The sequence below is a fragment of the Prosopis cineraria genome, unplaced genomic scaffold, assembly GCF_029017545.1.
Source record: "Prosopis cineraria cultivar Desert tree isolate PC_DT_omini unplaced genomic scaffold, ASM2901754v1 PC1222, whole genome shotgun sequence".
In the NCBI taxonomy this organism is placed as follows: domain Eukaryota; kingdom Viridiplantae; phylum Streptophyta; class Magnoliopsida; order Fabales; family Fabaceae; genus Prosopis; species Prosopis cineraria.
Genome location: NW_026556547.1, coordinates 1 through 17411, shown reverse-complemented (window position 1 = coordinate 17411; position 17411 = coordinate 1). Strand labels below are relative to the sequence as shown.

At 36.7% G+C, this 17411-nt stretch overlaps 1 protein-coding gene across 1 annotated transcript; it reads left to right on the top strand.

Moving 5' to 3' along the window:
* Nucleotides 1–562: 562 nt before the first annotated feature.
* Nucleotides 563–15696, top strand: LOC129299590 (chloride channel protein CLC-f-like). Its single transcript, XM_054938070.1, is given in 10 exon segments — nucleotides 563–1618; nucleotides 6183–6254; nucleotides 6257–6376; nucleotides 7188–7642; nucleotides 7744–7848; nucleotides 13502–13726; nucleotides 13882–14094; nucleotides 14648–14868; nucleotides 14959–15050; nucleotides 15291–15696. Coding segments are annotated over 9 exon segments (2277 nt in total). The 5' UTR covers nucleotides 563–834; the 3' UTR covers nucleotides 15041–15050; nucleotides 15291–15696.
* Nucleotides 15697–17411: the final 1715 nt, after the last annotated feature.

Genomic DNA, 17411 nt, shown 5'->3' with positions numbered 1-17411 from the left:
TAAAAAGGAAAATAATTGAAGTTAAGGAAAATCAAAGAATTTAAATGTATAAACCTTATTTCCTTAAATTTGCCAAAAACACTTATCTGTAAAATAATAATTTCTTTAATTTTTATAATATTCAAAACTAGGGTTCAATAAACTTGTCTTTTGCTTTTCTATTTTAGTTATTGCGAGAAAAAAAGTGATTATTACTTAAACTAAAGTAATTACTGCCCGTCTCTTTTTTATTTTAAATTAGGGACATTATGATTATTTCGCAAATGATATTAATATTAGTAAAATTCTAAACGAGTTGAAAATAATTGTTATATTTTAAGAAACCTAATTGCTATTGGCATATTTTAGGATATTTTTCTATCATTTTTTTTAAATACATACATAACCTTTTGGTCAAAAAAAAATATATACATAACATTTTCTATATATTATTATATACAAAAAAAAAAAAAAGAAATGCGTGTCAATTCAGTTTCTTTCACCTGGCGCCGGCTCCAGTAGTAATAAACCATCATCCCATTAAAAAACAATACACAATTAATAAAAACAAATACTTCAAAAAAAAAAAAAGAAAACCGCACGAAAGAGAAAGCGAAGGAAGGCTTTGTGGACTTCTCTGTTCGTAGGAAAGTGATTGGGAAGGACGTGAAGGTGAATGAAACTTGTGGCTTGATTTCCATTGTAGAAGTTAAAAAAATGGAAGTCTTGTGAGATCTATTCGAGTCATGAAGACACGCTTCAATCGCATCGTGATGAAAGATCCCGGATTTAGATTTTATTTACAATAAAACAGAGATTTTACATATCTCTGTTTGGGGATTTCAAAGATCTCCAATGTTGGGAGGAGAGGACAGTGAGCAGAATCGCCTGCTGGGGGAATCGACATTCAACGGTAACGCTGCAGAAGACAGAAAGGGCGACGTGGAAGCTCCAGATCGAGGGGGAGGGGGATCACCATTCAAGGGTTTTCTGCAGAAATTGGATAGGGAATTCTCTGGTCGCAGGCACAGCTTCAAGCGAGATCAGAGGGAAAATAGAGAAAGAAGAGATGAGTCTCACTCTCACTCGCATCATCATCATCATCATGTATTGGATCTTCATGTCGATTCTGATGATGCTCTTGGCGACAGTGCCCCTCCTGAATGGGCATTACTTCTCATTGGCTGTCTTCTTGGTCTCGCTACAGGTCTCTGCGTCGCCGTTTTCAACAAAGGAGTGCATCTCATTCATGAATGGGCCTGGGCTGGTACTCCAACTGAGGGTGCTGCTTGGCTTCGATTGCAGAGATTGGCTGATACTTGGCATCGAATTCTTTTGATTCCTGTCACCGGCGGAGTCATTGTTGGCTTGATGCACGGTTTACTCGAAATTCTGGATCAAATCAAGCAGTCCAGTTCTTCTCAAAGACCGGGTTTTGATTTGCTTGCTGGGTTTTTTCCTACAATAAAGGCTATTCAGGCTGCAATTACTTTAGGTACTGGTGGTTCTTTGGGTCCTGAAGGCCCTAGTGTAGACATAGGAAAGTCATGTGCTAATGGATTCTCCTTAATGATGGAAAATAACAGAGAAAGAATGATAGCCCTCGTTGCAGCAGGAGCAGCAGCTGGGATTTCTTCAGGTAACCAGGTTTTCTTGTCGCATCTAATTTGCCAAACAGTGTTATTGTTGTCGATTTCATTCACTGGTCGTTTAATCCTCACTCAAACTATTTATGGGTGATTCAGCAAGTATGCGTTTACATATTTATGTTAAGAAAATGAACAAATTGATATAGTTGTGATCTAAGGAACGAACCAAAACATCATTTCAGTTACTAGTGAAAGAAAGGAAATATGGTTCCCCAATTTTTGATTGGTCTTGACGATTTTATAAGTTCTGGACTGGTTTGCTAATTTTTCGCCTTCCAGTTTCTGGGGTTTACGTGGACTGGTCAAAGGACCAGCTCAATACTTTTCCAAGCAGACTGGCTGGTTTAGCCTGTTCTTTCTTTCTTTCCTCTTCTCCCCTCCCCCCTTTTTTCTTTTCATTGAGTAAAACTCTAAATCCACTGGTCGCTAACATTTTTGGAATATGAGGGAGTACCTGACCAGTGTCAAAACTTAAATGAGGAAGCAATTTTCCCATTGAAGAAAGATAATAGGGATAGGAAAAGAAGCTGAGAGGTGCATCTCCAATCTATAGGTCTTAAAACATATCTCAGATCCTTGTCACCTTTCTAGTGCACCAGATGTAAAATGTGGACTATAGTACGCTAATTTGCTAGTGATAATTTATTTCTGGTTTTTTATTTTTAAATTCTTATCCCCATCTAGAACTCGTTTTGACAATGCAAAACTAGATAGTGAGCTGTGTGATGTGCTTGTGTGTTGTGTGTGTATTGGTTAAAGATGAAATGAAATAAAAAGTCAATTAACCATAATATGCAAACATAAATATAACTATGTATTTATATGATGTTAAACTATAATTTCCAGATAAAAGAAAAGCCTCTTCTATATTGACATGGGCTTTGACTTCATCTGTGAAAAGGCATAGTGAATAAGATATGTCGTGTGTTCCCAAAGACTTATCATCCAAAATCAAGCTTCCATATGTTCTTACCACAGATGATTTTGCAAACTCATTTGCATATATCTAATCTAGGAAAAGACCAATACATTTAGTAGCCGGTGCAAGAGGAAGCAGTATACAACAAATAAGAAAAATTAAAAAATTGTAATAATGTGATTATAACTTAGGTCAGTCCATGAAATTTATTTACCAGATAAGCCCTCAATGAATTGTGAGTGTAACCTATAATAAGCCTTTGAGTGAAAATAATGATCAGGCACATCAATGATTGTGTACAATTCTGTCCTATCTTTAGGTTTTCTAACCAAAATATTTAATGTAGAAATTTTGACTTGATTTCCATCTTCCATTCGACATGATATGTTTTATTAATTTTCATACAGGAACTATACATTGTTGAGAGATCCCCCTTGTATTTTATTTTATTTTATTTTGAGCAAAAGGGGGTGTGGTTGTCCACATGTTTATGATGAATAGGAAAAGGATGCATATAGACGGAGAAACATATACTTATTGTTGGCAAATGTGGTTTCACTTAAATTTCTTACCACATTTGAGAAAGACAAATTTAAGGATGTTTATTGGGAAGAAACCTACAGCAGGTTTTGGAAGAAATTGCCTCTTTTACCATTTTAAAGAAACAATACTGCAAAGCAATAAAAAAGAAAAAGAAGAAAGAATTTGATGGAATCGAGAAAAGAAAGACGAAGAATATTTGAAAATTTGGCAATTAATGGTAGATTTGAAGAAAATTCAAGATTTGGAAAATATTTGATATCTTTCCTTTATTTCAATAATCTTTTCTAATAAATTAAAAAAAATTAAAAATTGCTTTTAATGTTTCTCAATTTTTAGGTTTGGACTCTACTCAAAAGGTTGAGCTGGTGGGGTGTGCGGCGCACCCATTTATATAGCCAAAATCCTGCCCAAGTTCCTCCAATATAGAATGTAATAGCTCTTCTGGCCAATTCGTGATACCCCTGTCATGGATGGCCTTTCAAAGGGCCGATTGATTGGGCAAACTTGGGTTTTGGCTTTGATATCACTTTATCATGGGGCCATTATTCTCTTCCCAAAAGGTTAACCCGGTGAGGAGTGTAGTACACCCACTTATATAGCCAAGACTCTCTTCAAATCTCTCAAATGTAGGACGTAACATAAGGCTCTATAAATAAGCCTCAAGTCTTATTTTGTATGCATCTAATTATAAATTGAATAGGATTGATATTTGAGTATCCTTTCCCTCGAGTTTCTTCTCTTCTCCCTCTCTTTGTCTGGTTCTCTCTCCTTTCTTGCTGTTTCTCTCTCCTCTCTCCCCCCCTTCCCCATTAGAATTTGATAGCGAATAAGAAATAAATGAATTGATGACGAAAACAACAACAACAACAACAAGCTTTTATCCTACTAAGTGGGGTCGGCTATATGAATTACAAGCTCATTGTGCTCTATCTTTTACCAAGTTTTTAGAAGTATTATTAATTAAGAGATCGCGTTCAATAACTTTCAAGAGTGTTCTCTTCGGTATTCCTCTACCCCTCTTAACAGGGTTCAAAGTTATATGTTCCACTTTTCTCACTGGTGCCTCATGATCTTTTTACATGCCCAAATTATCTCAAACGATTTTTTATCATTTTTTCTTCAATAGGTGCTACCCTTACTTTTTTGCTATACGCTTATTTCGAATTTTATCTTTACGTGTTGTTTGCACATTCATCGTAACATTCTCATCTCTGCTACTCCAATTTTATACTCTTGCTGTACCGTTAGAGCCCAACATTCACTACTATATAACATAACCGGTCTGATAGCAGTACGATAAAAATTTCTTTTAAGTTTATTAGGCACCGTACGGTTGCAAATAATTCTTTTAGTTTTTCTCTAATTAAACCACCCAACTTGAATCTTATGTGAAATATCCCCATTGATTTCGCCATCATTTTGAATAATGGCTCCTGAATATCTAAACTTTTTCACTTGACGTATAATTTGATTTCCTAATTTTATTTTTAAATTACTGTCGACTAGTCTCTTTCCAAATTTACAATATAAATATTTTATCTTATTCCTACTCAAATAGAAACCTTTCGACTCCAATATCCTCCTCCATAATTTAAATTTACAATTAATATCTTTTTTTATCTCTACTATAAGAACTATATCATCTGTGAAGAGCATACATTTGAGAATTTTTCCTTGAATATGTTCCGTCAAAACATTTAGAAGCAAGTGAAACAGATAAGGATTCAAAAATAATCCCTGATGTAATTCAATCTTTATAGGAAAGTCCTTTGTTTGACCAATAGACGTTTTTATACTAATTTTTACCCCCTCATACATATCTTGTATAACTTTAATATAAGCAATCCATACTCCCTTCTTTTTCAAGGCTTTCCAAAGTACTTTTCTTGGTATGCGATCATAAGCTTTTTCCAAATCGATAAAAACCATGTGTAAATCTTTATCTTTATAACGATACTTTTCCATTAATCTTCTTAGCAGATAAATCGCCTCTGTAGTCGATCTACCTGACATAAAATCAAACTGATTCTCAGAAATACTTGTCTCCAATCTCAACCTATGTTCAATTATTTTCTCCCACAATTTCATTGTGTGGCTCATGAGTTTAATCCCTCTATAATTAGTACAATTATGAATATCTCCTTTATTTTTATAAATAGGAATTAATATACTTCTCCTCCAGTGGTCAAGCATTTTCTTAGACCGTAAAATCACATTAAATAACTTAGTTAACCATCTCACCCTTTCTTTATCTAAACATTTTCACGCTTCAATAGATATGCCATCAGGTCCGTTGGCTCTACCATTTGCCATTTTTTTAAGAGCTTCCTTTACCTCCTTATTATGTATTATATGATCGAATGAAAAATTTTGTTCTCATTCACAAGTTACTAAATCCTCCAAGTTACTAGACGAACCTTCTCCATCATTGAAAAGTTTGGAAAAGTAAGTCCTCCATCTGTTTTTAATTTCATCATTTGTTACTAAAATTCTTCCTTCTTCATCCTTTATACACCTTACCTGTTTTAGATCTCTTGATTTTGTTTCCCTACTCTTAGCATCTTATAAATGTTTCGTTCTCATTCCTTTGTGTCAAAACTCTTATAAAATTCTTCAAAAGCTTTAGAATGAGCTTCACTCACAACTCTTTTAGTTTCTTCCTTAGCCATACGATATCTTTCTCAATTTTTCTCATTGTTACATAAATGTATGGCTTTAAAATAATTCTTATTATGTTTGATTTTATCCTGTACACTATTATAAATGAATTAACAAGTCCAGATTAAAAAATATATTCAAATAAGTATTGGAAATTAAATAAGAAATTAATGATATAATTAATGCTAGAGATAGTGAAGAAAAAAAGGTGAACCGTCTAAAATTTGAAATTTTCAAATTTGAAGATTGGTAGCATGGGGTTGGCAGGTTATGTAAAAGTCTATACTGGGAAACAGTTAAACCCCTTTTTTTCTCATAAATGTTTGTGGATGAATTCATTGAATTGTATCCATAGTTTGCTTTCTCTTATAAATGTCGGATAAGTTAGCTCTTTATGTATTTATTTATTAATTTATTTATTTTCCTGTATCCAGGCTTCAATGCGGCAGTTGCTGGTTGTTTCTTTGCTATTGAAACAGTGTTAAGACCTCTCCGTGCAGAGAATTCTCCCCATTTACAACTGCCATGATTATACTGGCTTCTGTCATCTCATCGACTGTTTCAAATGTTTTACTTGGAACCCAGTCGGCTTTTACAGTGCCTGCTTATGATTTGAAATCTGCTGCAGGTGTTTTTCTTTACCTTTGCCATATGCTATAAATGAAATTTTTATTACCAGCATGAAAATGAAACTCAAAGTTATAATGGAAAAATACTTTTCTAATTGGTTTCCTTTTCCTTAAAATGATTTGATATTGATATTGTTCACAGTAAGATGTGGCCAGTAACTCTGAAATTTTAATATTCTCTAACCTGTCATGATAGCTTGAGATATTCAACTTCTGAGGAATTTTATATTTCTTAGTAAACCTCAAATTTAATATTCCTAGAATGTAATTTCATCTTCTGGCCACTCAGTTACTTCATGGAAAGATATTAAAATTAGAAGAAATATGGTAATATTCTTGACCTTGCTAAATAACTTCTCTCCTGAATGTGTCCTTGAAGTTTTGGGGTTGTTATAGTTTGTAACAATCTTAATTTCAAGTTTGAAGTACCATTTTGGTCAATGACGTTTGAGTGCTTTATAGTTTGTTTATTATCCTTTCTGCCAAAAATTTCTTGACTTCAAGCCAATAGTTATGACGAGACAATATACAAGTGACTTGATATTGTTCAGAAATATTATCCCTCTCTTGTGACATACAAGATTACTAAAAGATCGATGGATTTCTTTGCCTTACCGAACTATCTAGTTACTGTCTAACTCACCAGTTCCATTTCTAAAACTTCTAAAGAATGCCATTATCTGCATTGATATAACCTGCAGAAGAAGCAGGAGAATCAATCTAGTATCTAAAACTTCCAATTCTTAGTATTGTGGGGGCATTGTTACCAAAATGAATTGCCTAACATTTTATTATGATGCAACCATGCAGAACTACCTTTATACCTGATATTGGGCATGCTATGTGGTGTTGTAAGTGTGGCCTTTACTCGATTGGTTGTTTGGTTTGACAAATTCTTTGAGGTCCTTAAGGAGAAATTTGGCCTTCCTACTGTGGTTTGCCCTGCTTTAGGTGGTCTAGGAGCTGGGGCTATAGCTCTTAAATACCCTGGAATACTGTACTGGGGATTTACAAATGTAGAAGAAATTTTACATACTGGGAAAAGTGCTTCAGCTCCTGGAATATGGCTGCTGACTCAATTAGCCGCTGCCAAGGTTATTGCCACAGCTCTTTGCAAGGGGTCTGGGCTTGTGGGTGGTCTTTATGCGCCAAGTTTAATGATTGGTGCTGCTGTTGGTGCTGTTTTTGGAGGCTCTGCTGCAGAGCTTATCAATTCAGCCATTCCTGGAAATGCTGCTGTTGCCCAACCCCAGGCATATGCACTGGTATGGTGACCCTTGTGCATTGCTCATTTCAAGTCTGATTTTGTTTAGATATATTTTTATTATTGTAAGTTCATGCAAGGAATAATTAGCTTCCACTGCAGGTTGGAATGGCTGCTACACTAGCATCAGTTTGCTCAGTACCATTGACTTCAGTTCTACTTCTTTTTGAGCTGACAAAAGATTATAGAATATTACTTCCTCTCATGGTAAACATTTTTTTGTTTTTTTACTATTCCTTACCATTGCAATAGAAATGTGTATACCTCTGTATATGGTTAATGAAATGAGTCAAGTGCAAAACTTATTTTGTTTTCTTAAAGGAGATCATTTGGTGTGTTCTTAATTTCCAACAGACAGTTGTGCATAGTGCATAATTGTGGTTAGACCTAGTATTTATTCTATTCAATGTAAATATTTGTTATTATTTTGTGGGATACTGGGTAGTAAGAGTAGGAGGTTTTTTACGAGATTATTTCCTATTTCTCCTCCTCTGAATCAATCTCCATGATTCTCGGAGATATGATTGTTTTCTCTCCGGTATATATTCTCGTGCATACCTTAGATGTATATATAAGAGTTTCTCGGCTCATTCACTACATGGTATCAGAGCACCGTGACTTCCCAGTGCTGTCCGACGCCGAGAACTCTGAGACAGAAAGTACCGAGCACGAGTCGAACCCAGTTCACAGTTCTCCCATTTCGAACAGTGATGGGTCCTCGAAGACTGATCCGAGCAGGGCAGGTGGTCCCTTCGGGTCGACTACCAGCCACGAAGGATCATCGGTACACGTTATATCAGTGAAACTAAACGGTACAAACTACCGTATGAGGGCACAAGCTATGAAACTCACGATCGGAGGCCGAGGAAAAATGGGCTATCTTGATGGCTCATCGAAGATCCCAGAAGACCCCAAGACGCAAGAGTTCCAGCAATGGCACACCGAAAATTCACTGGTATCATCATGGTTAATAAATGCCATGATTCCAGAAATTCAACAAAGCTTTATGTTTCTCCCCTCAGCCCATGAAATCTGGAAGGCAATACGAGATTCATACTCTGATGGGAAGGACTTAGCTCGGATATATGAGCTCAAAACGAAGGCATGGACACTGCAACAAGGAGAACGTGATGTCACTGCCTTCTGGTTAGAACTGAATGCTATATGGCAGGAACTAGACTTAATGACAGATGTGGAATGGTCTAGCAGTAGTGATGCAATTCGGTATAAGGAGAAAGTTGAAAATGAGCGTGTATTTCAGTTTCTTGCTGGATTAAATCAGTCCCTGGATGATGTACGAGGACGAGTCTTGAGTCGTGCACCACTCCCATCAACCAGGGAAGTTTTTTCTGAGGTACGTCGTGAAGCCTCGAGACGCAAGGTCATGCTTCCTGGCACTACCCCTACTCTAGTACCTACTCTAGATTCTGCTGCTCTTGTAAGCAAGAGCAGTGACGCAAACCAGAAGAATCAGAAAGGGAAGGTTTCTTGTGAACATTGCAAGAAGATTGGGCATACCCGTGACACTTGCTAGGATATCCATGGAAAACCGACTGATTGGAAGCCAAGAAAAGGAAAAACACGAGGATACCACGCTTCTCATGATGTGCCACCAGATAAAATAGATTCAACTTCATCAACACCAGAGATTGATAAGGAACAGCTCGGTAAGTTACTCGAGATGCTCAGTATGCTTCAGAAGAATGAGAAAAATCAGAAACCGAATCATACTGCGTCAGTGGCTCATAAAGGTAACTGTGCCTTACTTAACTCTACTAGTAACTTCAAATGGATTGTGGATACAGGGGCAACTGATCATATGACTTCAGACTCTAAGCTATTTAGTACCTATGTCCCTAGTGCTGGAAATGAGACAGTAAGTACAGCAAATGGGTCATCTTCGTCGATAGCAGGAACAGGCAGTGTTGTTATCTCTGAAGCTATGAAATTAGAACATGTTCTACATGTACCATATTTGGCCTGTAATTTGCTGCCCATTAGTAAATTAACTAAACAGGCTAATTGTTGGGCTCACTTTTGTTCCACTCATTGTATTTTTCAGGATCTCTCATCGAGGAAGATGATTGGGAGTGCTAAGGTGCATAATGGTCTTTACTATCTTGATGAATCAACCGTGAGTAGTCTTTGGTCTCAAATTCAATGCAATGTCGCATCTACCTATGAAAATAAAGACTTTAAAGATCTTATGTTATGGCATAGGAGACTAGGTCACCCAAATTTTCAATATTTATGTTGTCTGTTTCCAGAATTTCAAGTCAATAAAAACACTCCATTTCATTGTACTGATTGTGAGCTCGCTAAACATCACAGATCCGTTTTCAAACCTATTGAGTACAAATCTACTCGTCCTTTTTCTATCATTCATAGTGATTTGTGGGGTCCTACTCGTGTCACTAATCGAACTAATACAAAGTGGTTCATCACATTTATTGATGATCATACTAGGATGTGTTGGGTTTACTTATTGCAAGATAAATCCTCTGTTCCCTCTGTGTTCTCTGAGTTTTATACAATGATAAAAAACCAATTTGACACCACAATTCAAGTGCTTCATACTGATAATGGAACTGAATACTTCAATAACACCATGCATATGTTTCTAACAGAACACGGAATTATTCATAAAAGCACTTGTCCGAATACCCCTCAACAAAATGGCATTGCGGAAAGGAAAAACAAACACCTGTTAGAAGTTGCACGTGCTTTACTCTTTACCTACAATGTTCCTAAATTCTTTTGGGGTGATGCAATTCTCACAGCTACATACTTAATCAACCGCATGCCAAGTCGTGTTCTCTCTTATATTTCACCGCTTGAAAAATTACAAGAATGTCACTCTGTCACTCACCTCACCACTAATCTTCCCCTCAAAATCTTTGGTTGTACCACCTATGTTCATTCTCATCATTCCCATAAATTGGAACCCAAAGCTGTCAAATGTCTCTTTCTTGGTTACTCTTCCACACAAAAGGGGTATAAATGTTTTGACCCAACTACCAAACGACTTTACATCAGCCGGGACGTTACCTTTGTTGAAAATGAACCTTTTTATCCAAATGGCTCAATTCAGGGGGAGAGAGGGAGTGATCTTCAGCCTTTGGAAAGTGAGAAATACTCAATCCACGATCCTTTGTTCACGAGCTCAGATCCTTTGTTACCTATACCAGAAAATTCTCGGGTTCTTAGGCCAGAAACTGAAGTGAAAAGTCTTTCAAAATATAATAAAGATGCTGGTATTGCACTGGACAAGACATCAATAACCTACTCAAGGAAGAAATGGAAAAAGAGGGAGACTATTATGACTGACGTACAATCAGAATCTGAACTGAAAGAGGTTCCTGAAGCGGAGAACGTAGAAGGTGCTGTGTTTCCTCAAGAATCCGAGGAAGAAGCAGTGACCGAAAGGGAGGAAGTGGATGAGTTAGACCTACCTATAGCTCTCAGAAAGCAACCGAGGGCCTGCACACAACATCCTATTCAGAGGTTTGTGAGTTACCGTACATTATCCTCACAATTTCGTGCATTTATAACTGATCTTGACAAGGTAAAGATTCCTAATGATGTGCATGAAGCACTGAGTGTACCTGAATGGAAGAAGGCTGTAATGGAGGAAGTAAATGCCTTAGAAAAGAATGACACATGGGAGATAGTAGATCTTCCAAAGGAAAGAAAATTGTGAGCTGTAAGTGGGTATTTACCCCTAAATATGATGCTGATGGAAAATTAGACAGATTGAAAGCAAGGTTGGTGGCAAGGGGGTTTACTCAAACATATGGCTTGGATTACAAAGAAACATTTGCACCTGTGGCCAAGCTTAACACTATCAGAATTTTGATTTCTGTAGCTGCAAACTTGGACTGGCCCCTACATCAACTAGACATAAAGAATGCCTTCTTAAATGGTAACCTAAAAGAAGAAGTTTTCATGACTTTACCCCCAGGTTTTGAGGAAGGGAGAACCAATCAAGTGTGTAAGTTGAAAAAATCTTTGTATGGGTTAAAGCAATCACCTCGAGCTTGGTTTGACAGATTCTCAACAGTTTTGAGAGCTGAAGGGTATAAGCAGGGGTTGGCTGATCACACTATGTTTGTGAAGAGGGAAAATGGAAAAAGATGTATCCTCATTGTATATGTTGATGATATAATTGTCACAGGTGATCATAAGGAGGAGGTGGATAGAATAAAGAGGGCTCTGGGAAAGGAGTTTGAAGTGAAAGACTTAGGCAACTTGAAGTATTTTCTAGGTATGGAGGTTGCAAGGTCACAGCAAGGGATTTATGTGTCCCAAAGAAAATATATTATTGATTTACTTGCCGAAACTGGCATGTTGGGATGCAGACCTGTAGACACACCCATTGTTGTTAAGAAAAAAAAGGAGAAACTGAAGGAAAATCAGGAAGGTGAGGCAAATGGAGTTGAATCCAAGAAAGATGGTTGTGGGGAGGAAGAAGAAGAAGAAGAAGAAAAGAATGAGCCAGTAGACAAAGAAAAATACCAAAGATTAGTTGGTAAACTAATTTATCTCTCTCACACTAGACCAGACATAGCTTTCGCAGTAAGCGTTGCAAGCCAGTATATGTGCGACCCTAGAGAGAGACATATGGAAGCTGCATATAGAATCTTGAGGTACTTAAAGGGCACACCTGGTAAAGGATTGCTGTTTAAGAAACAAAACCTAAGATCTATAGAAATATATACAGATGCAGATTGGGGAGGAACATACAAGGATAAGAGGTCAACATCAGGTTACTGTTCCTTCGTATGGGGAAATTTAGTCTCTTGGAAGAGTCAGAAGCAAAGAGTGGTCTCAAGAAGTAGTGCAGAATCAGAACTAAGGGCTCTAGCTCAAGGCATCTCAGAGGTACTATGGGTAAAAAGAGTCATGGATGAGATACATGTCAGAATTGATTCCCCATTGAAGCTTTATTGTGATAATAAAGCGGCAATAAGTATGGCTCTAAATCCAGTTCAGTATGAAAGATCCAAACATGTGGAGATTGACAGACATTTTATAAGGGAAAAGGTTGAAGAAGGAGTCGTCTGTCTCATTTATCTGCCAACAAGACTCCAAGCTGCTGATGTGCTCACCAAAGGATTACAAAGAACAGCATTTGATGGTTGTATAAGCAAGTTGGACATGATTAGTATCTATGATCCAACTTGAGGAGGAGTGTGGTTAGACCTAGTATTTATTATATTCAATGTAAATATTTGTTATTATTTTGTGGGATACTGGGTAGTTAAGAGTAGGAGGTTTTTTACGAGATTATTTCCTATTTCTCCTCCTCTGAATCAATCTCCATGATTCTCGGAGATATGATTGTTTTCTCTCCTGTATATATTCTCGTGCATACCTTAGATGTATATATAAGAGTTTCTCAGCTCATTCACTACAATAATATTTAGCGTCATGGCAGTCTTGCTTTTTCTAAAAGCTGAAGGCATGTATTCCTCTCCCCCCCCTCCCAAAAAATAAAAAATAAAAATTGCAGCATCTTTTTATTTTTAAATTTAAAAAAGGGTCATTGTTGGACATGGGTATTACATGTCTTTTACTCATTTGTTCTGTGTAATGTATTGCTTTACAGTATTTCTCTAAATTTTCTTGTATTTAATTTAAAGTTATTTGGTACGTGGAATGCACCTGGTTTTTCAAATAACAATGACTTGTGGCTTGAATCTCAACTATGTTGCATGCTTGCTTTCAAATTTCATGATTTTTTTTTTTTTGAGTTATGTTGGGGTTTGAACAGAATTTTCAATTCTGTTTGATGTAAAAAATTCTGAACGCTGATTTTATGTTGAATTTCTCTTCGTGTGTTTGTCAATCCTGCTCTCAGGGTGCTGTTGGGTTGGCAATATGGGTTCCTTCAGTGACAAACCAGGTGAAGGATAATGATGCACCTGATTCAAGAAGCTTAGCAAGAGGATATTCTTCCCTTGCGCCTGAAGAAAATGGAGGGAACTGGAGACAAACCAATGGAGATGGTTTAGAACTCTCTGTTGTAGGAAATGTTGCTGATCTTGAAGCAATTGATGAGGAGCTTCTTCTAGAAAATCTTAAGGTTGAGAATACCTTTCTCTTTCCTCTTAACTATTAATATCACAGGTTTTGTTCTTGACTCAGCAGCATGTTACCGACTTTTGATCTTATTTTCTGGCATTTATTAATCTGGTACCTTCATGACGTCAATATATCATCATCACTCTCATTGATCAGGTTTCCCTGGCCATGTCAAAAAACTATCTGAAGGTCTCACCGGCGATGACACTGAAAGAAGCAACCAAGTTAATGGATAATGGCCAGCAGAATTGTGCCCTGGTGGTTGATGATGAAGATTTTCTAGAAGGAATTTTGACATATGGTGACATTAAAAGGTTTCTGTCCAGGAAAACTAGTGATACTTCTAAGAGTGATTCAGGGCTTCTGGAGGTATGTAGAAAGTACTCCATACCTATTTGCTTTTTGTTATATAAGCAGTTGTGTTACAAAATTCATAGAATCTTTCGTATGTCTGGAGTGGCTATTGCTTATCCGTACAATTAAATGCAGAATCAATATATCTGTTGCTTCTACTGTTTAATCATACAGCAACATGATTTGGGGGGAATGAAAACACTCCCCAAACACACTACCAAACAAAAAAAAAAAAATACAAGGGATAAGGTTTACATATGTATTTGCAGGAACTTTTCAGAGTAACTTTTGCAACTATGACTGAATCAATCTAATTCACCTTACTTCATATAGTAAAACTATAATTGCTACGAACAAATTTTAGAGTGTGTAGTCTTTTGACGAATATATCTGAAGTGCAATGCTGAGTAGGCTGCCTTATGAATACTGGAATTCTTCATGCCTTGATATCTAATATTTACTAGGATAGAATAATCACATCACAAGCTACTCTATAGAATCTTGTCTTTTAACGTTGCCTGTCTTGATATCAATGTACTGATGACATGCCAACTTGAAAAATTGGCAGGCAAGCATGTGTCTTGTTTCTTCTGCCTGTACTCGAGGGATTAGCTATCGTGGAAAAGAACGTGGACTTTTAACCTGTTACCCTGATTCCAGCTTGGCTATGGCCAAGGATTTGATGGAAGCCAAGGGTATTCAGCAGTTGCCCGTGGTTCAGCGGGGTAGAGAGAAGAAGCGAACAATTGTTGCTCTTCTCCATTATAACTCGCTTTGGAACTGTCTCAGGTTTTACCGATCATCTAATGCTCTGATTCTATCTGCAATATCTGTTCTACTTCTTCCTTGCTTTTGGCTGATGAATATGTACTTGTTCAGGAATGAAATTAGTAACCGGAAGACACTGTTTCAAAGTAGGACAGAAAACAGTTCGGATGTGATAACTGCAAATGGACATTAACTCTGGGAAGGTGAGACTGATGGTTGTCAAGCCTCAAAGTTTGTTGGTCACTTGAGAAATTCTCGTGTAGACTAGTGGATCGCATCATTCATGCTCTATCAAATGAAAACATGCTATGTTGTACTAGTTCAATCAACTAAAATATAATATTCATTCTTTTTAATGGCTTTTATTTTTTTGTCTATCACCATCTATAACAGAATCAATTTATATTTACTAACATTTGACATGGCATGTTTTTATTGGACAGAATATGGATGATGTGGTGCATTAGGTTCATGTAAGAGTTTCTTTGGTCACCCATAAGAAAGAGATTGTTCAAAGAGAGTATAATTTGTAGCAGCCACTTCTACGGAAGTATAGTTGAAAGTGTGACCGCTGCACCACGACGTGGTTCATGTTTTGGCACCTCAAAGTTAGGTGATACTTCCAATACGAGTTCAAATTTTCAGCCGTCTCAAGATTGGCAGTTTGCAACAATAACAAGTCAATATTATCATTCCTGTTTCATTGATACCCGAGATTCTTTTGTAAAATTTAGCACATAGCAACTTGTAAATTAAATGTACGAGAGGCAAGTCACTAATGAATCACACTCTGAAAAAGACTGGGATTCTTATACCCATAAATTGAAGTCCTTTAGCTTGATGACTTGATCAGTGCGTGCGTAGGCCTCTGGTTTCGTTATTATTTCTTATTGCATCTTCTTTACCCTAACAGTTTATTCTTCTGCATATTTACTATTCTTTGGTTTTAATGGGATTTAGGGACTTGATCTTGGAATTCATGGATTTTGATTCAGATATTAACTTTAGTTGATTGTAGATTTAGATATCTCCATCCTTTGTAATTATTGCTGGTTTTTCACTGTTATTTCACTGTACAAGTTCTAGCCCAAAAAAAGGGCCTTCCACAGTACAAGTGGTTATTATTATTATTTTGTTTTTGCCAGATAGTACAAGTGATTGTTAAACCAGCTTATTATATCTGTGGCCCGCATGGACTGATGTGTGATGTGGACTACATGAATCTTTATATTGTGGTGGGTTTTTAAAAAAAAAAAAAAAAAAATTCTGACGTTTTGGACTCTGGTTTCCTTTCTCTCTATCCTTCTCTCTCTCTTCCTTATCTTGGGTCTACAAAATTAAGGCTTCATTTTACTGTCATATATTTCTTTTTCTGTTTGAGCAGAATTGTCATATAATTCTAGTGTCATATGCGCATGTTGTCGATGTTTTTTTTTTTTTTTAATTCAGAGAAAATAGCATCTGGAACATAAAATATAGGCTTACAGAAAAAATAGCAGGGGTGAGACTTGTGATCAGATTAAAAATTAGTTTATAAATCATCATCATCATCAATATATATTGTAAAGCATGTGATCAGATTAAAAATTTAGTTTATAAATCATTATCATCAATTATATTGTAAAGCATGTTAAAGAATTATGGCCATGTTTGGTGCGCATGCTTGAATTTGGAGAGGTTAAGATTGAAATTAAGATTGAGATTGAATTGATAGTTGAGATTGAGATTAAAATTGTACTGAGATTAAAATTAAGGTTTTAAAATTGGGTTTGGTACAGATAATAACTATGGGTAATGCTTTTATTTATTTTTTTTACCAATTAATTATGAAATTTCTATAATACCCTTATAGTTAAAAAAAATTGCCCTAAAACCCATAATCTTTGTCGAGTTTCTCCCTTGCCTAGCCGCCTCGAGATGGAGGGAGAAGGAAGCCGATTGAGCTTTAGGGATGACTCCTCCTGCTCTTGGCTGAGTTTCTTTCTGTACCTATCTCTCACCCCGGGCTCATCCTCGTCTCCACCTTCACCACTTGAGGAATTCATGAAGTTACTCCGATGCTGCTCATCGGACGGACCAGAATAGGCGTTGCCAAGTGCGATCAGCATGTGTGGTGCCTATGTGTGGTAAGGAGGGAACTGCAACACTGGTGGCGGCGACGGGCTTGACAATGGAGTGAAGAAGCTCTTGAGGTTCATGGCGGTGGAAAAAAAAAAAAATCTCTGTTTCTACTCAGGTTCAGATGGTGGAGTCCGACTAATGGAGATGACTTAGACGAGTGCTTGTGATGAGATCGACTGCGATGGTGATGAGCTTCACGGCTAGGAACGCGTCACGGCTGCAATGGTGATGAGCTTCTACGATGGTGATGAGTTTCGACGGGGACACTTTTGTCCGAAATTAAAATAAACAAGGACACTTTTGTCTCCAAAATTAAAATAGGTCTACAATACTTTCTTTGTTTTCTTCATTTTTTTAAATTTAATTTATAAATGATTTTGTTAAAAAATTATGGCTGTTGGGACCCATAATAAAAAAAGTGGATGTGGGACTTATCATTAAAA